This window comes from Natrix helvetica, assembly GCF_964273705.1.
Source record: "Natrix helvetica genome assembly, chromosome: W".
Classification (NCBI taxonomy): Eukaryota; Metazoa; Chordata; class Lepidosauria; order Squamata; family Natricidae; genus Natrix; species Natrix helvetica.
In genome coordinates this window covers 86,187,224-86,208,866 of record NC_138555.1, presented here as the reverse complement: position 1 = coordinate 86,208,866, position 21,643 = coordinate 86,187,224, and the positions used below count along the sequence as shown (strand labels likewise).

General features: G+C 58.3%; 2 protein-coding genes across 2 annotated transcripts; both read left to right on the top strand.

Annotated features, from left to right (window-relative positions):
- The first annotated feature begins 145 nt into the window (after positions 1–145).
- On the top strand, positions 146–2,701 carry LOC309400839 (uncharacterized protein). Its single transcript, XM_081969538.1, has 2 exons — positions 146–2,336; positions 2,461–2,701. Exons 1-2 carry the CDS (start codon positions 2,121–2,123, stop codon positions 2,608–2,610), a joined length of 366 nt encoding a protein of 121 aa, XP_081825664.1. The 5' UTR covers positions 146–2,120; the 3' UTR covers positions 2,611–2,701.
- A 17,068-nt stretch (positions 2,702–19,769) lies between these two features.
- On the top strand, positions 19,770–20,826 carry LOC309400745 (stress-associated endoplasmic reticulum protein 2-like). Its single transcript, XM_081969381.1, has 3 exons — positions 19,770–19,923; positions 20,021–20,093; positions 20,305–20,826. Exons 1-3 carry the CDS (start codon positions 19,840–19,842, stop codon positions 20,343–20,345), a joined length of 198 nt encoding a protein of 65 aa, XP_081825507.1. The 5' UTR covers positions 19,770–19,839; the 3' UTR covers positions 20,346–20,826.
- Positions 20,827–21,643: the final 817 nt, after the last annotated feature.

The following is a 21,643-nucleotide window of genomic DNA, read 5'->3' as shown; positions in this document are numbered from 1 at the left end:
AAGAAGAGCCGCAGAGGAGACGCTGCAGCTCCTTGGTGCCTCCCTCCCCCCCCCGCATCCTTCCGTGCCCTCCCCCCAGTGGAGCGCTCCCGAACACTAGCCCTTCCCCTCCCCTTGTTTTGACCCCCCCAAGGCAGCAGCAGCCGAGCCTGGTCTGCTGAACAGGGCCATTGTCCCTCGGCCGGAGCACGTGGCCGCATGCCGAGCGAGAGGGTGGGCTGAACAGCTGGGGCCGTCTGGCACGTGGACGCCCGCCCGCTGCCAGCAGGGCAGGGTGACAAGGGCATTGTTGTCCGCCGTGCCCCGCCTCCCCCTCCCTCCCCCCACTGGGATCACCGTGTTCCCGAGGGCAGGGAGAAAAAACAAGGCCGCCCTCTTTGCCAGCGGAAAGTGCCCGCGGGGGCGTTCGGGGTCAGGCCAGGATGGGGCAAACCCCCGTCCCACCAAGATTGCCGGTTTTTCAATCCCACACCGAGAGCCCCCCAACCCAATCCAGGGTCACTTTGCTGAGGTGGCAGCGAAGATGGTGAGCCTTGCCAGGCTGCCTGGGCAACCCACGGAAGCTTCCAATGGCCACCGGGAGGGAGGCTTCCCTGCGTGGCCAGATCCACGGATGGAGAGGTCAGCCTGTCCCAAGGCCCGGGCCACAGACCCTCTGGCGAACTGGGCCAATTCCAGCTGCCCTGCTCCCTGCAAATGGGTGCCCCCGAAGAAGGCTGCAGCTGTGGCTCCGCCAGCCCCGACCCTCGGCCCCTTCCCCTGCTTGCTTGCTTCAGGGTGACAATGGCCGTGTTGGTCCACGGAAGCTTCAGACTACGGTATCCCTGGCAACCGGTTCCCTAGCAACCAGTCTCCGGCACATCCCTTGGAGAGAAGACCATGCCACTGTGCCGGTTCACCCTGCTGGTCCTGGCATGGCTGCCTGCTAGCCGGGCCCAGCTGAAGCGGCAGAGAGTGGGTGAACTGGAGCCGGCTCTGGGGGGCATGCAGGGATCCTCCTGCCCCCAGGGGGGTGGCGACCCCACACTGGAACCCTTGGTGCTGCTGCCCTGGGCTCTGCTGCTGGCCTTGGCTGGCTCCCTCGTGATTTACCTGCTGTTTGCCAAAGAGCCGGGGGTGAGCAGCTCGGGCCCCCTCCCCCCTCCCCCCACCAGGAAGCCCTCCGACCGTTGTTCCGCACACCTGCCCCCCCGCTGCGGATGGGCCTCCATCAGGGACCACCATGTGGGCCGGGCACGGCATCTGTTCCCCCGGCTAACGAGATAGGCCTTTCGTTTGGCTTTGAGCCAGAACCTCCAATTTTAACGGAAGGATCCTGCTGAAGGGAGGGTGGGCCGGTCCCCCGGTCTACGAGAGGGATTCATCAGGGGAGCCCCTGCCCCCCCTCCTCGATTTAAGGGGCACCACAAGGAGTCCAGAGGGCAGCTCTCCTCTTGCCGGTCAATCTTGAGGTCAGACCGTCTGGGAAGGTTGGACTCGGCCCCATCCAGATTCCAGCTGCCTTTGTCCAGCACATCAGGGGCCCTTGGGGGGGGGGCACCCCAGTCCCCATCGTTTCCCCAGAGAACCCTCCTGGTCTGGATAATCTTCCCCCCACCTCCACAGCCCCTCTTGGCCCCTTTCCTGGGGTTAACAATGCACCTGCAGATTCTCCATCATGCAGGTCCTGGTTTTTCTTTGAAAAAGTTTTCCTTTTCATCCAAGAAGAGAGTTCAACCTAGAAATAAGGAGAAGCTTTCTGACCGCCAGACCAGCCGCCCACCCACGGAACAGAAGTGGCCTTCGGAAGTTGTGGGAGCTTCATCCCTGGAAGCTTTCAAGAAGAGACTGGACTGCCCTCGGTCAGAAATAGCCCAGGCCCTATGCTATAGGGTCTCCTGCTTGGGTGGGGGGTTGGACTAGATGACCTATAAGGTCCCTTCCAACTCTCTTCAACTGTTAAAGAACCGAAGAAACTTCTGGGATGAGAAGGGAAGCGTTTTCAAAGGAAAACAAATGAACAAATCCCAGGTGCCTTTTGGGAGACCTCCTGAAAAGAGACAAAGACGGCGCAAAGACTGAGTTGGTGGGGACCGGCCAAGCGCATGGTGGAGGAGGGTGGGGAATGGTAGAAGGGAATCATGCAAATCCAAATCCCCGGGGGGCCCTCCTCAGCTGCAGGGGTCTCTGGGGCATCTTCCCTGGAGAGCAAAAGGAATCCCGTCACCCTCGACCCAAAACCTCTGCTCTCGTCTTGCCTGTTTCAGGCAGCGATGGGTCGGGCGTGGCCCCTGGCGCCAATTTCATCTTGGTTGAAAGGCAGGAGCCTCCTGTCCCTCTTTGGAGACGCCCCAGAGGTAGGCCCTTTGGTTTATTAAGGGTCTCCCCCCACCACTTTCAGGGCCAAGTCCTTGAATTTCCCCCACAGGGAAGCTCTGATCCTGGGCTCTGTGGGGCCACCCCTGCGCTTCCCCCTTGCAGGCCGAGGATGCGGGCGCAGACCCCGATGCCCAGCTGGAGGAGAACCTGTTGCGCGATGTCTCTGGAGTGCTTTTCGTCATCCGGCTGCGGCTGTGGAAGATTGTGCGAGACAGACGGAAACAGCAGCAATTGCTGCACGAAAGCCAGTGAGGGGCAGGACGGAAAGTGCCCCGTCACTCGAGAAGAAGGCTGCCCTGCTCTGGATAAAGGTTACGCCAATAGGGAATAAAGAGGAATTGAAGCCAATGGAAGGAATTGACGTCTCTCTGTTTGTGTGTGAAGCCAGGACCTGCCTCCCCCCGCTGCTCCTCTCCAAAGGCTACCGACCCTCAGGATCCCTTGCGTGTCCCAAGAGCCGAACCTACGGCTCTGCCCTGATTACGGGTTGCTGGACGCGGCCTGTGCCTGCGGTCTACCTCACTTTACTCTGCCGCAGCCGGCCCTCCTCCGGCTTCAAAACCCAGCGGAGACGGTTCTTTCTGCCCTTCACTGCTGCTCTGCAGGCTTTCTGAGGGAGGCCCGGCTGTCCCCCACTTCTCTTCCAAAGATGGGGCAAGAGAGAGGCTGGGTCTCTGCTGCAGACCTCCCCCCTCCCCAACTCAATCACGGCACTGGGGGGGGGGAAAGGGTGGATTCAGAGCAATTATTTCCCACACCAAAGTCCATATAATCAAACAAGCCTATAGCTTGACTGTGAACACCCAGCTGTAGCAAAGGCAAGCAAGGGGTATGCATCTCCACCCCTGGGTTTTTATTTTGGGGGGTGGGATCTGTTTGGGGGGAAGCCCAGCCCTCTGGGGGAGGATGCTCTGATCCAAATGGGTTGGACCTCTTCGGACAGATGTCGGTTTGAAGCTTCCACTTTTCCCAGTGATACACTACGTGAAATGGACTGATTTCCTCCCATTAATTTTGGGGGCGACATTGAAAGTGGCCAAGGATCCTACGTAGATTTCCCACTCTGGGCACAATGAGAATCCACCTCCTGAATATAACTCCGCATTGGCAACAGGAAGGGCATCCGGCCAATAAATGCTCAGCTCCAGTCAGTTGCCCAGAGGGGAGGGATTACGGGGTCATTAAAAGAAGGTGACTGAACGTGGCAAAGGAGCTGCTTTTAAGGCCCTGGCTGTCCACAGGTAGTCCTCAACGTACGATTGCAATTTCTGTTGCTAAGCGAGACATTTCTTAAGTGACTTGTGCCCCATTTTGCGACCTTTTTTGCCACAGTTCTTAAGTGAATCACTGCACTTGTGAAGTTAGTCACAGGGATGTCAAGTGATTCGGGCTTCCCCATTGTCACATGAGACACATCACACACCCCTCCGGGATTCTGCATCCGTCATAAATACGGAACCGTTGCCCACTGTTTGAACTTTGATCCTGTGACCATGCGGTCGTAAGTGTGAAAAACGGTCATGTCGCTTTTTTCACTACTGCAGTAACTTCAGTCCTTACATGAACTCCTTAGAGAAGCCAGGGAAATGGGGAAGGTGTGGCCACGTTATCTCCTTCCCTTGGCAAGCTCTCTCACGCAGCGGGAGCGCCACGCCTTCCTTGCCCCTCCAGCAATGGGCTGCCCAACCGGCTCCCTTGCCCTGGCAAAGGGCCATCTTCCTGCTTCGGAGGCCCCAGAGCTCAGGAAGAAAACAGAGGAGGGTCACGCCAAGGCCCCTCCCCTCCGCCCTCTGCTCACCCAGCGCCACCACGCCATAGGTGCCCATCTTGGGTGCCCAGGGCAGCTGCCCCTGACCCTCCCTGCCCCCCCTCCCCCGCTTTGCCTCCCAAGGCCTGCCCGGAGCTGGGCACCCTGGAGAACCGGGCTGAGCTGACTGCTGACAGGCATCTTTCAGAAGGATGTCAATTAGTCCCGGGTTTAATTAAAGATGGCATTTATGGAGGGAGGTAATTATACGGTAGGCAGGCTATCCAAACAGGACAGGGAGATTGTTTGGATCCCACTCTGTCCACCTCACCGTCGGCTCTACCACCTGACGCAGCGTGCTGGGAGGATGAATCAGGGCTGCCCGGAACAACCCACGAAGCGGGTCGGTTGGCAAGACTCAGAAGGCGGAAGGAAAGAAGCGTTCGTACAACGGCCTTTACCCCTCTGCAAACAGCACAGGGATTCGCACTCGGCCTCCCCTTCCCTCAATCCGGAGCCACTCTTTATTCCTCCTTTTATCCAAGCAAAAGGTTTCCAGGACTCTCTGCTCCATTTCGCGGCCACTTTCCCCTGGCATCCTTTCTTTTGCCCTCCTCTCCTTGTTCCATCGCGCGACGCCTTCTGGACCGCATCCTGCAATGTGCCCAATGCTCACTTCCGTGCCCTGAGGTGAGAAGCAGAAGGACAGAGTGGGAAGGGACCCTGGAGGTCTTCTAGTCCAACCCCCTGCTCAGGCAGGAGACCCTGGGCCCGTGAACCTATGGCCCGTGTGCCTTGTCTGTCCGTCTTCTGGGTTTCTGGTGCGCATGACGATCAGCCGTCCTTCGTGCACGTGGCAGGGCCGAAAGCTGGTGTGTGCGTGCGTGCTGGCCAGCCGACTGCCAGGTGCGCTCCCATCTCCTGCTCACAGTCCTCCAAGGCAGCCAAATCCGTCTCCCAGAGCGGCCTCTGCGTTTTCCCTGCCTGGCCTACAAGGTCCTAGATTCAACCTAGAAATGAGGAATTTTCTGACCGTGAGAACAATCCACCCACGGAACAGAAGTTGCCTTCAGAAGTTATGGGAGCTTCATCCCTGGAGGCTTTCAAGGAGACACTGGGCTGGTCAGAAATGGGGTAGGCCGTAGGGCAGGGGTCCCCAAACCTGGCCACTTCAAGGCTTGCTGGCTGGGGAATTCTGGGAATTGAAGTCCACAAGTCTTAAAGTGGCCAAGTTTGAAGACCTCTGCCCTGGGGTTTCCTGCCTGGGCGTGGGACTGGACTAGATGACCTACAAGCTCCCTCCCAACTCTGTTAATCTATCCACCGTTGCATTGCACAATCTCTCCAACAGCCGCTGCAAATTATTCCGCTTCTCAGCCAACCGTAGGCGACACCCCCACAAGCCTCAGGACTGAAAGGGAGCCTGAAAGGTTGTGTGAATTTGGCACAGACACGTGTCATGCTCCCCCTGGGAGGGGGGCTTCAGCTAACCCCACAAAGGAGGGGGAAAGAGGAACTACCCTCTTTCTGCCCTTTATGTCAGTCTTGGTACCTCATAGATAGGGGGTGTTCTCCCCCGCTCCCCGGCCAGGCGGACTACATTTCCCAGGATTCCCGGCAGGAGGAAACGAGAGGGGTGCACGGGGAGAGCGGGCCGATGGGCGCCTGCGCCTGCGCATGGCTCGGCCGGCGGGGGAACAGGCGGCGCATGCTCGCGGAGGGTCATCTCTCGCACGTCTTGTCCCAGAGCAGGCGGCGGACTCGGCTCGCTCGACCCTCTCGGGGCCCCGGCGCGCGCTCTGCCGAGGGGGCGGCCCCCTCCTCTCCGGCCCCGCCCCTCTCGCGCCCCCTCCCCCTCGCCGGGAGATGTGATGAGGAGCTCCCGGCGGGTGAATGAGTCACGTGGGCCGCGGCGGGAACACGTGTCTCGTGGGAACGCGACCCGGAAAGGGCTCTTGCTTGCAACCGGGCGGGAAAGCTGCGGGGGTCCCGGGCGAAAGATCTTCGGCTGGGGCAGGGAAGGACGGGCTGCGTTCCCGGCAGGAGGACACAAAGCGGGGAGCCTGGCAGCCCCTTCCCCTCCAGACGGAGGGAGCGCCGGCGGCCAGGATCCCGGAGCGCTTGCTACACTTTCTTAAGAGTTGCGCTAGTGACTCTTGACACAACGTGTCTCAACCTCGGCAGCTCCCAACTCCCAGAATTCCCCAGCCGCTCCCAGATCCCCGAATAACCGTATAACAGGGGAGCCTGGAAGGGACCTTGGAGGTCATCTAGCCCAGCCCCCTTTCAAGCAAGGGACCCTAGCAGCCCATCCCAGCCAAAGGGTTGTCCTGTCTCTTCTTGGAAAGCCCCAGTGACGGAGCCCCACGACTTCTGCAGGGATGCCATGCCACGGGTTAATTAGTGAATTAAACACATCCACGCCCCCACCCCTCCCTGCCACTGGTTGGGCTCTGTTGCTGGAATCCGGCCTTGGGGTTGCAGTGGGAGCCTCTTGTCTCTGCTTGGCCCTCCAGAAGGGGAGCTGCAGCCCCACAAATTTGGGGGAGGCTGTTTTTCATGACAGAGTGCCAGAGGCATCCTCCCCCCTCTCCCCCCCCCTCGGTGCCCCATGCTGATCTGAACCCCAGGCTGCCAGTTTTGGAATGCCAAGAGGTAGCATCTCCCAGGAAGATCACAGATTCATAGGACTGGATGGGACCTTGGAGGACTTCTCGTCTGACCCCCTTCCCAAGATTAAGATCCTGGCCTTGCCTGTGTGTTTGCATGCAAACCCCGTCTTGGCCTCCCTCCCCCACACTTCTAAAGGTAGTCCTCAACTTACAACCGTTCATTTGGTGACCATTCGAACTTACAATGGCACCAAAATGTATCATAAATTGCCAGCTTACATTATCAAAAGCTTTCTGAGCATCTAAAATGATTAGTGTCGCTTGTTTTCCTGGGTATGTTTCAAAGTATTCTAGTGTATCTAGAACACTCCTTAAGGACTTATGACTATTTGTCACACTTAATGACCGTTGCAGCATCCCCATTGGTCACGTGATCAAAATTCGGCCACTTTGCAACCGGCTCATATTTACGACGGTTGCAGTGCCTTATGGTCACGACGTGTTCCCCTTTTGCGACCTTCTGACCAGCACAGTCAACGAGGAAGCTGGATTCACTTAACAACCGTGTTACTATCTTAATGGCAGTGGTTCACTTAACAACAATGGCAAAAAAAGGTTATAAAACAGGGCAAAGCTAACTTAAACGTCTCATTTAGCAATAGAAACTTTGGGCCCAGTTGCGGTCGTAAGTCAAGGACTCCCTGTAAAGCCGGCATGGCAGTGGAGAGGACTAAGATTTTGGGGCTAGATAAAGGAGCCAGACAGCCCCTCCCTCCCTCCTTCCCTCCTTCCCTCCCCCCAGGCCTCGGCAGCAAATAAATCAAGCTAAGCGCTGGGTTGGGTCTCCCCATAGAATCTGCCGCCCCAGGAGGGTGCTTGGCATGGAGGCCTCTGTTCCTTCCTCCTCCGGGCCAGACCACACAGGGGCATGTGCCACGGGGGCCCCACCTGCGCTCTGCCCAAGCGGGCTCTTCCTGTGTGGGGGAGGGGGCAGGCGTGCCCTGGCAGGGAACAGCTGGGGGTGGGGGGAAGGGGCGGGAGGAATGGGGGAGCCAGGGAGCCCCACCCTCTTCCCGAACTGGGATTTTCCCGTTTTTACAAAGAGCCGCAAATGTGAGCTTTCTGCAGGGTTTGGGTGCCCTCCTTTCGCCCACCTGTGCCAGGCCCATCTGCAGGGGAAGGCCTGGCTGAGCTTCTCTGGCACAGGGGCCTAGACGGTTGACGGAAGCCCAGGAAGTCGACGGGCTTTTGGCAGCCAATCCAGCCCTGGAGGGAAATCCGTTGTGGTAGGAGAAGCCGTTAACGAAATTGGCAGCATCCGCCGTTCTCTGGGGCCGGGCAGGGGCCGCCTCTCCCAGCTGGGAAGGGTACCCGGGAGTTTCCTGAGGTTGCCTGGCCTGGCTGGGGTGCCAAGCGCTTCATTCTCGGGTATCGTGAAGGAAGACCCCTGCTGCGGTTCACTCGAGACCCCCCCCAACCCCTCCTCACCTTGGACCCCCTCTCTACATTGGCTTTCCCCCCCCCCCCATTCATTGCCCCCATGCATCCAGGAAGGAGTCAGGTCACGTTTCATGTACTGGCAGTCCTCGACTTACGACCGCAATTGAGCCCAACATTTCTGCGGTTAAGCGAGGCATTTCTTAAATGAGTTTTACCCCATTTTACGACTTTTCTTGACACAGTTGTTAAGTGAATCATTGTTGCTGTGAAGATAGTCCCGTGGTTGTTAAGTGAATCTGGTTTCCCCACTGACTTCCGCTTGTCAGAAAGCTGCCAGGGATGATCCCACTGCAACCGTCATAAATGTGAGTCCGTTGCCCATGGGGATGAATTTTTGGTCACAAATGGTCGAAAGCATGAAACAGTGTCAGAAGCCGCTTTTTCCAGTGGTGTTGTAACTTTGAATAGTCACTAAATGAACTGTTGTAAAGCGAGGACTACTGGTGATGGAGTGAAAACTGCCGTTGAGACGGTTAGAACACTCTTTTCCCAAGATTGGGTCCCTTTAAGACGCCTGGACTTCAACTCCCAGAATCCCCCAGCCAGCAAAGCAAAGCGACCCTTGAAGCTTGAGAGAGAGAGAGAGAGACAGACAGACAGACAGACAGACAGACAGACAGACAGACCGACCAACCGACCTACTTACTTTTGGCTTATTTATTTATTTATATTGCACCGTTTGTGTTTCTATACCGTTGTCACTTTCTCAGTGTGAGGACTTAGAGCCGAGGGAGTCTACTGTGCCACAGACGTCCGGATGTGAAACCCTTGTTGTGAAATGGGGGCCTGGGAGACAGTTGGGCCTGCTGATAGTATACCTGGCTCCTCGCTATACATCAGCGGCCCTGCCTGAACTACTTGAGCTGATCGCATCGGTGGCGGTTGAGACCCCCAAACTTTTAGTGATGGGGGATTTTAACCTGCCGTCGGTGGGAGAAGCATCAGAGGGGGTTCGGGAGTTCATGGCTTCCATGACAGCCATGGACCTGACTCAAATGATTCAGGGCCCAACACACGAGGGAGGACACACTCTGGACCTTGTTTTTGTCTCTGGCCAGTGGCTGAGTGATCTGGGAGGAGGGGACTTAACCATCACTCCCCTGTCATGGTCAGATCACTCACTCCTTCGTCTTGACTTCCCTGGTGCTACCTCCCGCCGCGGGGAGGCGGAACCGGAAAGTTCTAGATGGTTCCGCCCCAGGCGCCTGATGGAACCTGATAGGTTCCAGACGGAGCTTGGGCCACCTCCTGTAACCTTGACCCGCCCCCGGGTAGGGGACCTGGTGGTTGCGTGGAATAATGCAACTACCGGGGCCTTGAACCGGATGGCGCCTTTGCGGCCTCTCCGGCGGCAACGATCCACCCTAGCCCCTTGGTTTACCGAGGAGCTGAGGGTGATGAAATGCCGCAAGAGACGTCTAGAGAGTCATTGGAGATCCTCTCGCTCCGAATTTGATCGAACACAGGTACGAGCCCATTTAAGGACGTACCTTGTGGCATTGAGAGCGGCCAAATGTCAATATTGTGCCACTCTCATTGCGTCCGCGGAGAACCGCCCTGCCGCCCTGTTTCAGATGTCCCGCTCCCTCTTGTTTCAGAGGCCGCGGGAGGCCCCTTTACAGGGCAGGGCAGAGGAATTTGGTAAATATCTGCAGGATAAAATCGCTCAAATCCGGAGAGACTGGGTTCCAGTCAGTGGTCCAGTGGAGACGCCCATGGCGAGTCTTGAGGTTTCGATCTGGGAGGAGTTTGACTTGGTTGCCATCGAGGATTTGGACAGATTGCGTGGACGACTGCGACCCACCACATGTTTATTGGACCCGTGTCCCTCCTGGCTTGTACTGGCATCCTGGGAGGTTACACGAGACTGGCTCCTGGGCCTAGTGAATGCTTCGTTGGGCGAGGGGTCTCTCCCGGCTGCCTTGAAAGAGGCGGTGGTGAGACCCTTGCTCAAGAAGCCTTCCCTGGACCCTTTGGAGCTGGCCAATTATCGTCCTGTCTCCAACCTTCCCTTTTTGGCGAAGGTTGTAGAGAGTGTGGTGGCCCACCAGTTCCCACGACATCTGGAGGAAAATGATTATCTAGACCCGCGCCAGTCCGGCTTCCGCCCCGGTCACAGCACGGAGACGGCCTTGGTCGCGTTGGTGGATGATCTCTGGAGGGCCAGAGATAGAGGTTGTTCCTCTATCCTGGTCCTATTAGACCTCTCGGCGGCTTTTGATACCATCGACCATGGTATCCTGCTGCGCCGGCTGGAGGGGTTGGGGGTCCGGGGCACCGTCTTGCGGTGGTTCGGCTCCTTCCTTTCTGACCGGACGCAGCGTGTGTTGACAGGAGAAGAGAGGTCGACCCTACGCCCCCTTACTTGTGGGGTGCCACAGGGGTCGGTCCTCTCGCCACTTCTGTTCAACACATATATGAAGCCGCTGGGTGAGATCATCCGTGGTTTCGGGGTGGGATACCATCTGTACGCTGATGATACTCAGCTGTACTTATCCACCCCGAACCACCCCAACGAGGCCATCGAAGTGATGTCCCGGTGTGTGGAAGCCGTACGGATCTGGATGGATGACAACCGACTCAAGCTCAACCCTTCCAAGACGGAGTGGCTGTGGGTACCAGCCCCCCGGTTCAGCCAATTAATTCCATCATTGGCCATTGGGGGCATTCATCTTGCCCCCGTGGAGCGGGCGCGCAATTTGGGCGTCCTCCTGGATGCCCGGCTGTCCATGGATGACCATGTGACAGCCGTGGCAAGGGGGGTGTTCCACCAGGTTCGCCTGGTGCGCCAATTGCGCCCCCTACTGGACTGGGATGCCTTGCGCACAGTCACTCATGCGCTGGTGACGTCTCGCTTGGACTACTGTAACGCTCTCTACATGGGGCTTCCCTTGAAGTGCACCCGGAGGCTGCAGTTGGTCCAGAACGCAGCCGCGCGGGTAATTATGGGGAGTACTAGGTACTCCCATGTGACACCGTTCCTGCGCGAGCTGCACTGGCTTCCTGTGGTCTATCGGGTGCGTTTCAAGGTTTTGATAACTATCTTTAAAGCGCTCCATGGCTTAGGACCTAGTTACTTGCGGGATCGTATTCTGCCCCATACATCCCTGCGACCAATCCGCTCGCACAGAGAGGGGCTCCTCCAGGTGCCGTCCGCTAGACAATGTCGTGGGGCGGCGCCTAGGAGTAGAGCCTTCTCTGTGGCGGGCCCAGCCCTGTGGAATGACCTCCCTCCGGATATTAGGAATACCTCTGACCTCCGCTCCTTCCGTATTAAGCTTAAGACCCACCTATTCCAAGCAGCTGGCCTGGCTCAACTTTGATCTAACCATATCGCTCCTGACGGGTTTTTAACTGGGTATTTTAATTATATTTAATTTCTAGGGGTTTTATATATTGTATTTTAATTGTTTTTATCAATCGACCTCCTCCTTGTGTATGTTTCAGTGTATGTCTTTGCTATATGTTTGTTTTGTTTACATATTTATTTCGTATGTTTCGTTGTACGCCGCCCCGAGTCCTTCGGGAGAGGGTGCGGCTAAGAAATAAATATATTATTATTTTATTATTATTATTTGTTGTGCTGTTGTTGTGTTGAGCGGCCGTGTAAATCTTTCAATTGAATAAATTGTGCCCGGGGGGGACGGCTGCAGAAATACCCTGCCCCTCCCCCACTTGCACTGGGCAGCACAAAGAAAGGATGACGGCCGCTAACTGGATCGGTTTTTCGGAGGGACGGTTGGAGTTTCACCCTTATGGGGCGACACGAGTTGGTGACCTCAGAGGCCGGGTGAAGAGGGGTGGGTGGGCAGAGGGCCTGGCAGTCCAGTGGGCCGAACTTGGGGGCCTGGGGTGCCATAGACCCCTCCTGCCTTAGCGGTGCCTGGGGGGGGGGGCTGGTTGCTGTGCTCCCCAGGTTGTGACGCACATGTTTTGTGTCTGTTCGCGGCACTTGGGGCCCCGGAGATGCTGGGATTTTGGTCCCCCCCTCCAATTCCGAGGCTGGGGGGCTGCAGAGGGGCACCCTACAACCGCCCAAGGCTTGGACCTCCTGAAAGGGGGAACGGACCCTCTCGGGCGTCGCTGTGCAAAGTGGAGATTGCGCTTTCCTGCGTTTTGGGGAGGGCAAGGGACTCTCCTGGCAGGGATGCCAGCCCAAGCAGCGCCCTTGGTCTCTAAGCCAAGGCCCCGAAGACCCCCCCGCCTTTGCCAAACCTCTGCCCGTGCCCGCCTTTAAGGGCACACCAAAGCTGTGCAGTTAACTCCTCGCGTTTAGGGATGGTTTGAAGTCACGAGAAGGCCTGCAGAAAGGGATTTGCGACCATGTTTCATTCCTACGTCCGTTGCTACCTCCCCATGGTCACCTGAGCCAAATCTAGAAGCTTGGCGACAGGTTCACGTTTACGACAGTTGCCTGGGCTCCGGGTGACGGGGAAGCCAATTTCACTTAGCAATGGAACAGCGGCAGCGACTCACTTAACAGCCGTGGCAAGAAAGGTTGTAAAAGGCAGCAAAACTCACTTCATGTCTCACTTAGCAATGGAAGTGTTGGGCTCTGTCCTGGTCGTAAGCCGAGGACTGCCTCCAAGAAGAGAGGGTGCCCAGGCTGGAGAGAGGCGGGGGGAGCCTTCCACTGGCCAGGCACGCTCCAGGCTACTCCGGGCTCTTCCGCCTGCCTCCTGCAGGACTAGGAACTTAAGCTGCCTTGGTGAGGGTGGGTGAGGGGGGTGTTATTTGCCCAGCAGGCGGAGGGGCAGCCGAAACCAGCCTGTCCAGAAAGGCTGGTCTGGCACTGTGCATGGCAGCCTTTGTGGTTCCCTGGCCTGGGTTGCCAGGGGTTGTGGGAAGCGATGGGTGCCAAGAGGAAGCTGGGCAGGAGGAACCGTGGGGAAGGGCGGCCAGGGGCCTCTCGGGCTCCCACATGGCCTGGAATCAGCCTGGCTGGTTCCTCTCACCCGTGGGGGCTTCCCCTGCAGGAGCCATCCCGCCTTTCCTTCCCTTTGGTGACTCAAAAGGTAGACTGCGCCCGTACAGGGGAGCTCTATTGCTCTGACGGCCTGTCTTATCTCCTCTCTTGGTCATTTTTAAGACTTGGGGACTTCCACTCCCAGAATTCCCCAGCCAGCTATTGCTGGGAATTCTGGGAGTGGAAGTCCCCAAGTTTCAAAATGGCGACCGTTGGCTACTCCTGGTTTAAAACCTGGAGAAAGGCGGCCTGGGCCTTTGCGAGGGGCGAGTGCATTGTGTGGAAAGAGGCGGCTTTTGAAGACTGGCAGGAGCCAGGCTGTCTGGGGCCGAAGCCGAGATGGGCACAGAGGCAGCTGCCCACAAAAGAGGCCACCGCCACAGTCATGCCCAGGACAGGAGGTGTCCGAAGCAGGGGAGGGGGTGGCTCCCACTCCCCCCCCAGCCCACCCCCAGGCCTCCTCCACGGAGCTCTCTTTCCTTGCCCGGCCCCCTCTGCTCTGCCAGTGCCCCTGCTTAGTCCTCTGTCCTCTGTCCTTCCAGTTGCTGACCACGCTGCCCGCCTTCTCCCCTGCTGGATGTGGCCGGTGGACGCGGGGCCCTACAGCTGACACAGGGACAAAAGCTGCCATAAGTCTGCCCCCCCCAAACCCCCCATGGACTGGGCAGACGGGGACGGCCTTTCCGCCCCCCCCGCCCCCCGGCTGCCTTGGGCAACGGCCACAGCTTGCTGGTCGGCTTCCCAAAACCACAGGCTTGAGGGGACAACAGGGCACTCATTCATGACCAGGGCAGCCATCCGGCGACCTGGGCAAGGGAGGGCAGGGCACTGGAGCCAGGAGGCAGCTGTGGGGCTGGACTGGGACCTGTGGGGAGGTGGGAGGAGCACGTGGCGTGTGTCTGTGGGGGGGTGACGTTCTCCCTGCCAGCCCCCTTTGGTCCATTGGCTGAATGGGCAGCTCTGACCCCCCTCCTGCCCCACAGGAGCTTGGCAGTGGGGTAGGCGCCTGACCCACAGAAAGGAAGCATGGAGAGAACGAGCGCAGCCTATGTGAGGGGCAGTGAGGAGGGTGAAATGGTTGGTGCATCTCCCTGTGGGGGTTGCCAGGCATTGTATTCCGGCCCTCCTGGATGGACCCCCCTGGCACAGTGCTTGAGGCTGGCACTCGGTGCCTCTCCCAGTGGGTGCCATCGGTCCCCCTCCCCAGGAGCCACCAAGGCATCTGCCTGGAGTGGCTCCTCGTGACCCCTGGGGGACTGCCCTCTGCCCCACCCTCACCCACCCACCCACCCACCCACAGGGGCAGGTCCCAGAGACCAGTGGGGGCTCTGCTCCTTCCCGTGGTTGTCCATCTATTGTGGGCCCCTCAGGGCCCCTGGCTGGCCTGACTGCCCTCCCCCCCTCCCCCAGGGGATCCAGGGCTACCGCCTCCGCTGCTGGAAACTGGCGCTGGTCTCACTGGGCACCGTCTGCAGCAGCAGCTTCCTCCTCCTCTTCCTCTACCGGCTGCCAGAGCTGAGCGCCAAGTGGATCTGCCGGGCAGTGCCCCTGCAGGACGCCCAGGTACTTCTGCTGAGGACCACGGTAGGTGCCCCAGCCAGGCCCTTCTGCCCCAGGGTGGCCCCCTCCTCAACCAGACCGGAGGGGGGAACTCCTGGATGGGCCCAAGGCCGGCAGGGCCTTCCTGGGGCCCCGAGCAAGCGGGCACCTGGAAGGGTGCAAGGCGGCCTTCTTGTGTTCTGCGCCCAACAGGCGGGCAGCTCTGCACCCCAGCTGTGGTGCGTTTCCTGGTGCCCCTGGGCAGAATTCAGGTTCTCTCTTCCCCCTTCTCCTCCTCCATCTTCTCCTCCTCCTCCTCCTCCTCCTCCTCCTCCTCCTCCAGGATGAGTTCCAGATCTAGTCCAGAGAACGGGTCTCCTCTCTCTCGGCCCCTGGCACCGACCCCTTGGGCTTCCTGTAGCGGCTAGAGAGCAAGTGGCCCCTGTGCCCGGCAGGGCCGAGAGACGACGTGGGCTGTGAGGAGCGGCTTCTCTCCCCTCTGACCGGTGGGGAGCAGATGCAGGTGAGCGGGGGGGGGGGAGGCTTGCAGCAGCCCCCTCCCTCCCTACCCCGTGGAGGCGCTTGACCGTTCGCTGTGCCGCAGGTCCACTTCTTCACGCACCACCATGTCCGTTACCTCTGGTCAGCAGAGGCCCAGGCCTTCCGGCGACTGACCGCCCTGGACGGGGGGCAGCCCTGCTCCTCCCCGCACTTTGGCCACTGGGGGGGGGGCCTTCCCTCGCAGCACCCAGGACTACCAGTGAGGAGGGGCTGTTGCAGCTGGGGGGGGGCTGGGCAGGGGCAGGAACAGGAGACGGTCCAATACGTGACTCTCTTGCCAGGAAAAATTTCTATGGCACCAACCAGATTGACGTTCAAGTGCCTTCCCTGGCCTCTCTATTCTATTCCATTCTATTCTCTATTCTATTCCATTCCATTCCTCTCTATTCTATTCCTCTATTTTCTATCCTATTCTATTCTCTATTCTATTCTATTCCATTCCATTCCTCTCTATTCTATCCTATTCTATTCTCTATTCTATTCTCTATCCTATTCTATTTTCTATTCCATTCTATTCCTCTCTATTCTATTTTATTCCTCTATTTTCTATCCTATTCTATTTTCTATTCCATTCCATTCCTCTCTATTCTATTCTATTCCTTTCAATTCTATTCTGTTTCTATTTTATTTATTTACAATTAGCCCTTGACTTATGACCACAATCAAGCCCAAGCTTTCTGTTGCTAAGCGAATCCTGCCCCATTTTACGACCTTCCTAGCCAGTTCAGTGAACCCCTGCAATTGTTCAGTTAGTAAGAACGGTCGTTGAGTGAATCCGGCTTCCCCATGGACTTTGCTTGCCGGAAGGTCGCAAAAGGCGAACCCCAGGAGTGCAACCGTCAGAAAAACGAGTCTGGTGCCAAGCGCCCCTTAAAGCCCCCTTCCGGTGACCACGGGGAGGCTGCCAGGGTCGTAGGTCACTTTTCCCCCATGCCATTTTAACTTTGAACTTTAACCCTCCACGACCTGTCAGCCAAGGGCTACCCATAATGCCCTGTTATGGCCGTCCTCTTTTCGGCCCCTCAAAGCCCCCAACCCCAAGTGACCGTGCGCTCCTTCTCCTGCAGGCCTCTTCCTGGCCTCCCTGCTGCTGCTCTGGCCGCTGCCCGCCCTGGGCAGGCTATCCCAGGGAGGCCCTTTGCCTGCTCCTCGCCCGCACGGCACAGGGGAGGACGTGAGGTACGTGGCCAGCAGGCGCCAGGCCCTCTCATCTGGGCAGCTGCCTCCAAGGAGGGGCGGCCGATAGATGCGGCCGCCTCCCTCCGGCTCCTGCCTGGAGCTGATAACGGCTACGGAAGGGGGGGGGGGCTCATCTCAGCAGCCCCTGTCCCTGGTGCCAGACGCACCCCTTCCCCAGGAGAGAGGCGGCCCCTTGGTGGGGCCCCCCAGAAGGAGCTCTGGGTCTTGGGTGGGGGGCGTGGGGGGCATCCCAAGGCTGCCGATTCAGCAGCTTCCTGGGGAGGGCGCCCCCTCGGCCCCAGGATTTGGGGGAGATTACAGGGATGGGGAGCCAAAGTGACACAGAGGCCATTATACAGGTAGTCCTCAACTTACGATCACAAATTTCGGTTGCTAAGTGAAACATTTTTCAAGTGAGTTTTGTCACATTTTACAATTTTTGTAAGTGAAAAAGAGAGGGGGAGGGGAGAGGGAGGGAGGGAGGAAAGGAGAGAAGAGAGGGAAAGAGGGCAGAGAGAGGGAGAGACAGAAGGAGCTAGAGAGGAGAAAGAGAGAGAAGGAGAAAGTGGAGAGAGAGAGAGAGAGAGAGAGAGAGAGAGAGAGAGAGAGGGAGTGAATCACTGAAGTTGTTTTTTTTTTTAATTGAAAAAGTTTTATTCAAACATATTTTCCCCCTTTAAGCCCCCCACCATACAGTATAAATCCCATACAGATACTATACCCCTCCCCTCCCCCCAGCCCCCCCTAAAGAAAGGAAATTCAAATATTATACCAATTATTTTACCCCCTCCCCTCCCCCTGTCTAAAAGTAGATTACTCATACACATATTGTACCCCCTCTCTTCCCAACAATCACAATATAAATTTCTCTTGGAATAATAATAACCCATCAATCCCTTCTTCTAAACTAATTTAACATATATAAATCATAATATAAATTTCTCTTAAAATAATATTTCATTAATCCCATCTTCTAGTATATTTATACATATATATTACCCCACCCTCCACCCTAACCCACCCCCACCTCCCACTCAACCCCCCCCTGACTTCCACTATACACCTCTAATGATTCCAAGCATCCCATGTATTGTTTACTCTGATCATCTATCAGTCTAAACATTCTTACCTAAAGACTACATAATACCTCCTAGTCTGATACTTATTCTGTATATAATCAATCCATTTTGCCCATTCTTGTGTATAATTCTCCTGCTTCTGATCTTTTAAAAAAGCTGAAATTTTTGCCATTTCGGCGAACCCCGCCACTTTCTGAGTCCATTGACCAATTGTCGGTAAAAAATCTTTCTTCCAATGTTGCGCAATCAGCAGCCTAGCTGCTGTAATCACTGCAGTTGTTAAAGGAGTAACATGGTCATTAAGCGAGCCCAGCTTCTCCCTTGACATTGCTTGTCAGAAGGTCGTAAAAGGGAATCACCTGACCCCCCCCCCGGACGCTGCCACCGTCATACATGAGTCAGTTGATAAACATCCACATTTTGAGATGCTGCGACGGCCGTAATTCTGAAAAATGCTCATGTCACAAGTTTCTTCAGTGACATTGTAACTTTGAATGGTCACTAAGTGAAGCTTTGCAAGTGGAGGACTGCCTGTATATTTTGGGCAGGAGGGGGGGGGACCCGAAGCGAGCAGGAACCAGCCCCGCCCAGGCAGGAGCCCAACAGGGCACAGGCAGCTCACCCGTGACTCTCCCGCCTGCTGCCTCCGCAGCTGCCCTGCATCCCCTTCGAGTGGCGCCTGGCCCTGCTGCTCCTGGCATTCAGCAACCGGGTGCTGCCCTCTGCCTGGAGGCAAGCCCCCCACCCCCAGCTCCCCTCGCTTGGGGCAAGGAGGGAGGCTCCGAGTGGGGAAGGCCTACCCACCCCCGACCAGTCTCTCTCCTGGACCCCCAGGGCTTCGTGTGTGACTGCAGGGGCTCTGCTATGGCAGGCGCAAGGAGGACCCTCCCAGGCAGGCAGCCTTCCCACAGGTGGAGCCCTTCCCTTGTGGGGTGGGGGCCAGGGGTCCTGCCGCTTGGGAATCCGGCTGCTGAGCTGCAAGCTGACCAAAAAAAGGCATCCCCTCCCAGGGGCCTGGAATATGCGTGGGGGGGGGGAGAGGAGGGAGTTCCCCCCTCCCAATCTGCCTGAAGCGCCCCCACCCTCATGCTTTGCAGCCAGAGAGACCCGGTGGGTGGGAGGGAGGGAGGGGGCAGACCAAGGGATCCTGATTGGATTGTAGCAGCCCACAACGTTTGCGGATTTGCACAACCCCCTGGGTTTTTTTTGGGTGGGGGGGCTAGGAGAGGGAGGGGCCCTGGGACTCCCAGGTGACCCTCTGCAGGCCGGGAGGGGCGAGCGGCTCAGAGGCTGTGGCCCCCTCAGCCTGGCATCCGTCAAGGGACTGGCATCCGTCAAGGACTGCTGCCCCCTTGTGCCCTTCCTGAAGCCCAGCCAGGCTCTCAGGCTGCCACCCCTTCTCTGCCCCACAGCTGGAGCTGGGGGAGATGCATTCCTGCTGCCGGCAGGCGGCCCCGTGGGCAGAGTACCAGCAACTGGCTCAGGAGCTCCTCTTCGATCCGGTGTGGCCTCCGCAGCCGAAGACCAGCATGCAGGCGAGGGTGCCTCCTGCCGAGACCCTCGCCTGACTGGGCCCTTCTGGTTGGCACAGAGTAGAGACCCCTCTCCCCCTCCCAAGCAGGATGCCTCCCCAGCCAAGACTCGAAGGGGCCTCCAGGAGCCGCCAGGATGGAGCTGCCATGGCCGTCTGCCTCCCTTCCCAGAATCCCCCTCCCCAAAAGGGCTTTCCACAGGGGTGGGAGACAGAGGAGATGGGGGGGGTCTGTCTGTCCATCCTCTTTGGCTGAATCCATTGCATCCGAAAGAAGCTTGTGGAACTTGGGGAGATCCCCTGCTCCCCCCCCCCCGCCTCTTCCCAAGATACCCTTTTCCCTCTCCTGGAAGCCCTTCCTGTGCAGCCCCCCCTTTTTTCAGGACTGGGGCCCTCCAGCACCATCCAGACGGGCCCACTTCCAGTTGCGATGAAATTAAAAGGCTCTTGCTGTGTGCTGCTCCCAGTCTTTTTTTGGGGGGGGGGCGATCCAAGGGGCGGGGGGGAGTGGACGAAGTACTGGGAGGGGGGATGCCTGGGAAGCCTTGGGGGTCTTTGGGGGGGAAAGAGTTGCAGACCCTTCCCCTGCCTCTCGGGAGCGACTGCGTGGCGGGGGTCGGGGGGGGTCGCCGGGCGGGGCTGGGTGCAGGGGCGGCGGGTGGGGGGGGAAGGCGGTGCCCCCCGGGGGCGGGGGGAGCGCTGCGCCTGCGCGGGGGACTCGGCCAGAGGCGCCACGACAGCCGCGCAGCCCCCGCTTCCCCCTCGCCATGTCCGGCGTGCAGCGCATGAAGGTGGCCAACGAGCGGCACAGCAAGAGCATCACGCAGCGCGGCGGCCCCCACCGAGCCCCGGTACGGGGAGGGGGCGGGAGGGCGGGGAGCTGGCAGGGGGGGGGGAGGGGAGGGAGCAGAGGGGGCGGCTTCTAACCCCCCCCCGCCGTCTCCCCAGACCCCGCAGGAGGAGAAGGCGCCGGTGGGGCCGTGGCTGCTGGCCCTCTTCGTCTTCGTGGTCTGCGGGTCAGGTAGGCGGCGCACCCCCTTCCCTCCCTCCCCGCGGGACCCCTCGAGGTCATCCAGGCTGCTCCGCCTTTCCAGGGGCGCCTCGGGCTCTCTGCACGCGGCCAGGAGCTCGGCCGCCCCCCTCCTTGCGACTCCGGGGAGGGGGGAGCAAGGGGAGGGTCTTGCTGGGCTGGCCCTGACGCCCCCTCCCCTCCTCCGGCTTCTCCCTGCCAGCCATCTTCCAGATGATCCAGAGCATCCGGCTGGGCGGCTGATGGAGCGGCGGTCCTGGCACCGGCAGCCCTCAGGGACTCTTGGACGGAATGGGGGGGGGTCGCGTTTTCCGGACCCTCCCCCCCTTTGGAAATGTTTACAGCCATGAGCGTCGTCTTCCTTTGCTTGCTTGGATCCGGCGGCCCCCCCCGCCCCCCCCCGGTCTCCAGAGCCAGCCCGGGGTCCCTCGGGGCCATGAACTGAAGGACGGGGTGACAACCCCTCCCCCCGGGCCCAACGGGGGACGGGGAGGCCGCCTGGCCTGGGGGGGCTTCCTGAGGAATTGAAGCGGTTCCCGACAAGGAGAGAGCAAGGGGGTCTTTGGGGGCCTCTGCAGGGGGGGGGAGGGAGGGCCTCTGCTCTGGAAGCTGCTTCTTTTGCTCCGTCTGTTAAGCCCACCACTCCTTTTTTCCCTAGCCTTCTACCGTCGAGCTGCTGAATAAAAGTATTACCATCTTGGGCGGTTTGCCACAAGCTGAATTCATGTCATTTTGTAAGAAAGGGCTGTTTTCCTAACAGCTGTAAGCCCCCCTCCCCCAAACCCCCAGCATTTCCTGCCCCCCCCAGGGGGCTTCCAGAAGAGAGTGTCCAGGATCCCTCAAGTGTCCCCCTGGTACCTGCCCTCAAACCAGAGGTCAAGGGTCTGTTTTAGGTCACCAACATGGGAAGCCCATAAAGACACCCCCCCCCATCGCCAACAGCTGGGTCATGGGGATGAGACAGCTGCTGGGATGGCACTTCCAGAGAGCAGCTGCCTCCACTTCTGGCTCCCCACATGAAGCAGCTCAGCCAGAGGAGAAGAGGGCTTAAAGAGGGAGGGGCTTCTGCTGAGCCAGCCCAACCCCCTTTCAGTCCAGGAACTTGCAAGCCCCTCAGAAGAACAGCTGGAAACTGTGAAGATGATCTTGGCTCTAAGGCAGGGGTCTCCAACCTTGGCCACTAGAGAGGCTGGGGAAGGTCCACCAGTCTTAAAGGGCCCAAGCTTGGAGACCCTTGCTCTAAGGAATAAGGTTTGTTTGTTTGCTTATTGGATTTATATGCCGCCCTTCTCCCAAAGGACTCAGGGCGGCGTACAACATTTAAAAAAAAAACATATTACAAAAGTTAAAAAGGAAATTAAGAATAAGGTTTTATTCTGGACAGAGAAAGAGAGAAGTTTCCCCGAGGATGGGCTCCAGCACGAGCGTGAAACTTCAGAAGAGCCAACCTCTCGTCCCAGTGACCGACCCAGATTGGATCCTGAATCATTTATAATGGGACCCTGTCTATTTGCCTTCGTTCGTGCAATAGGGTTGGCTGT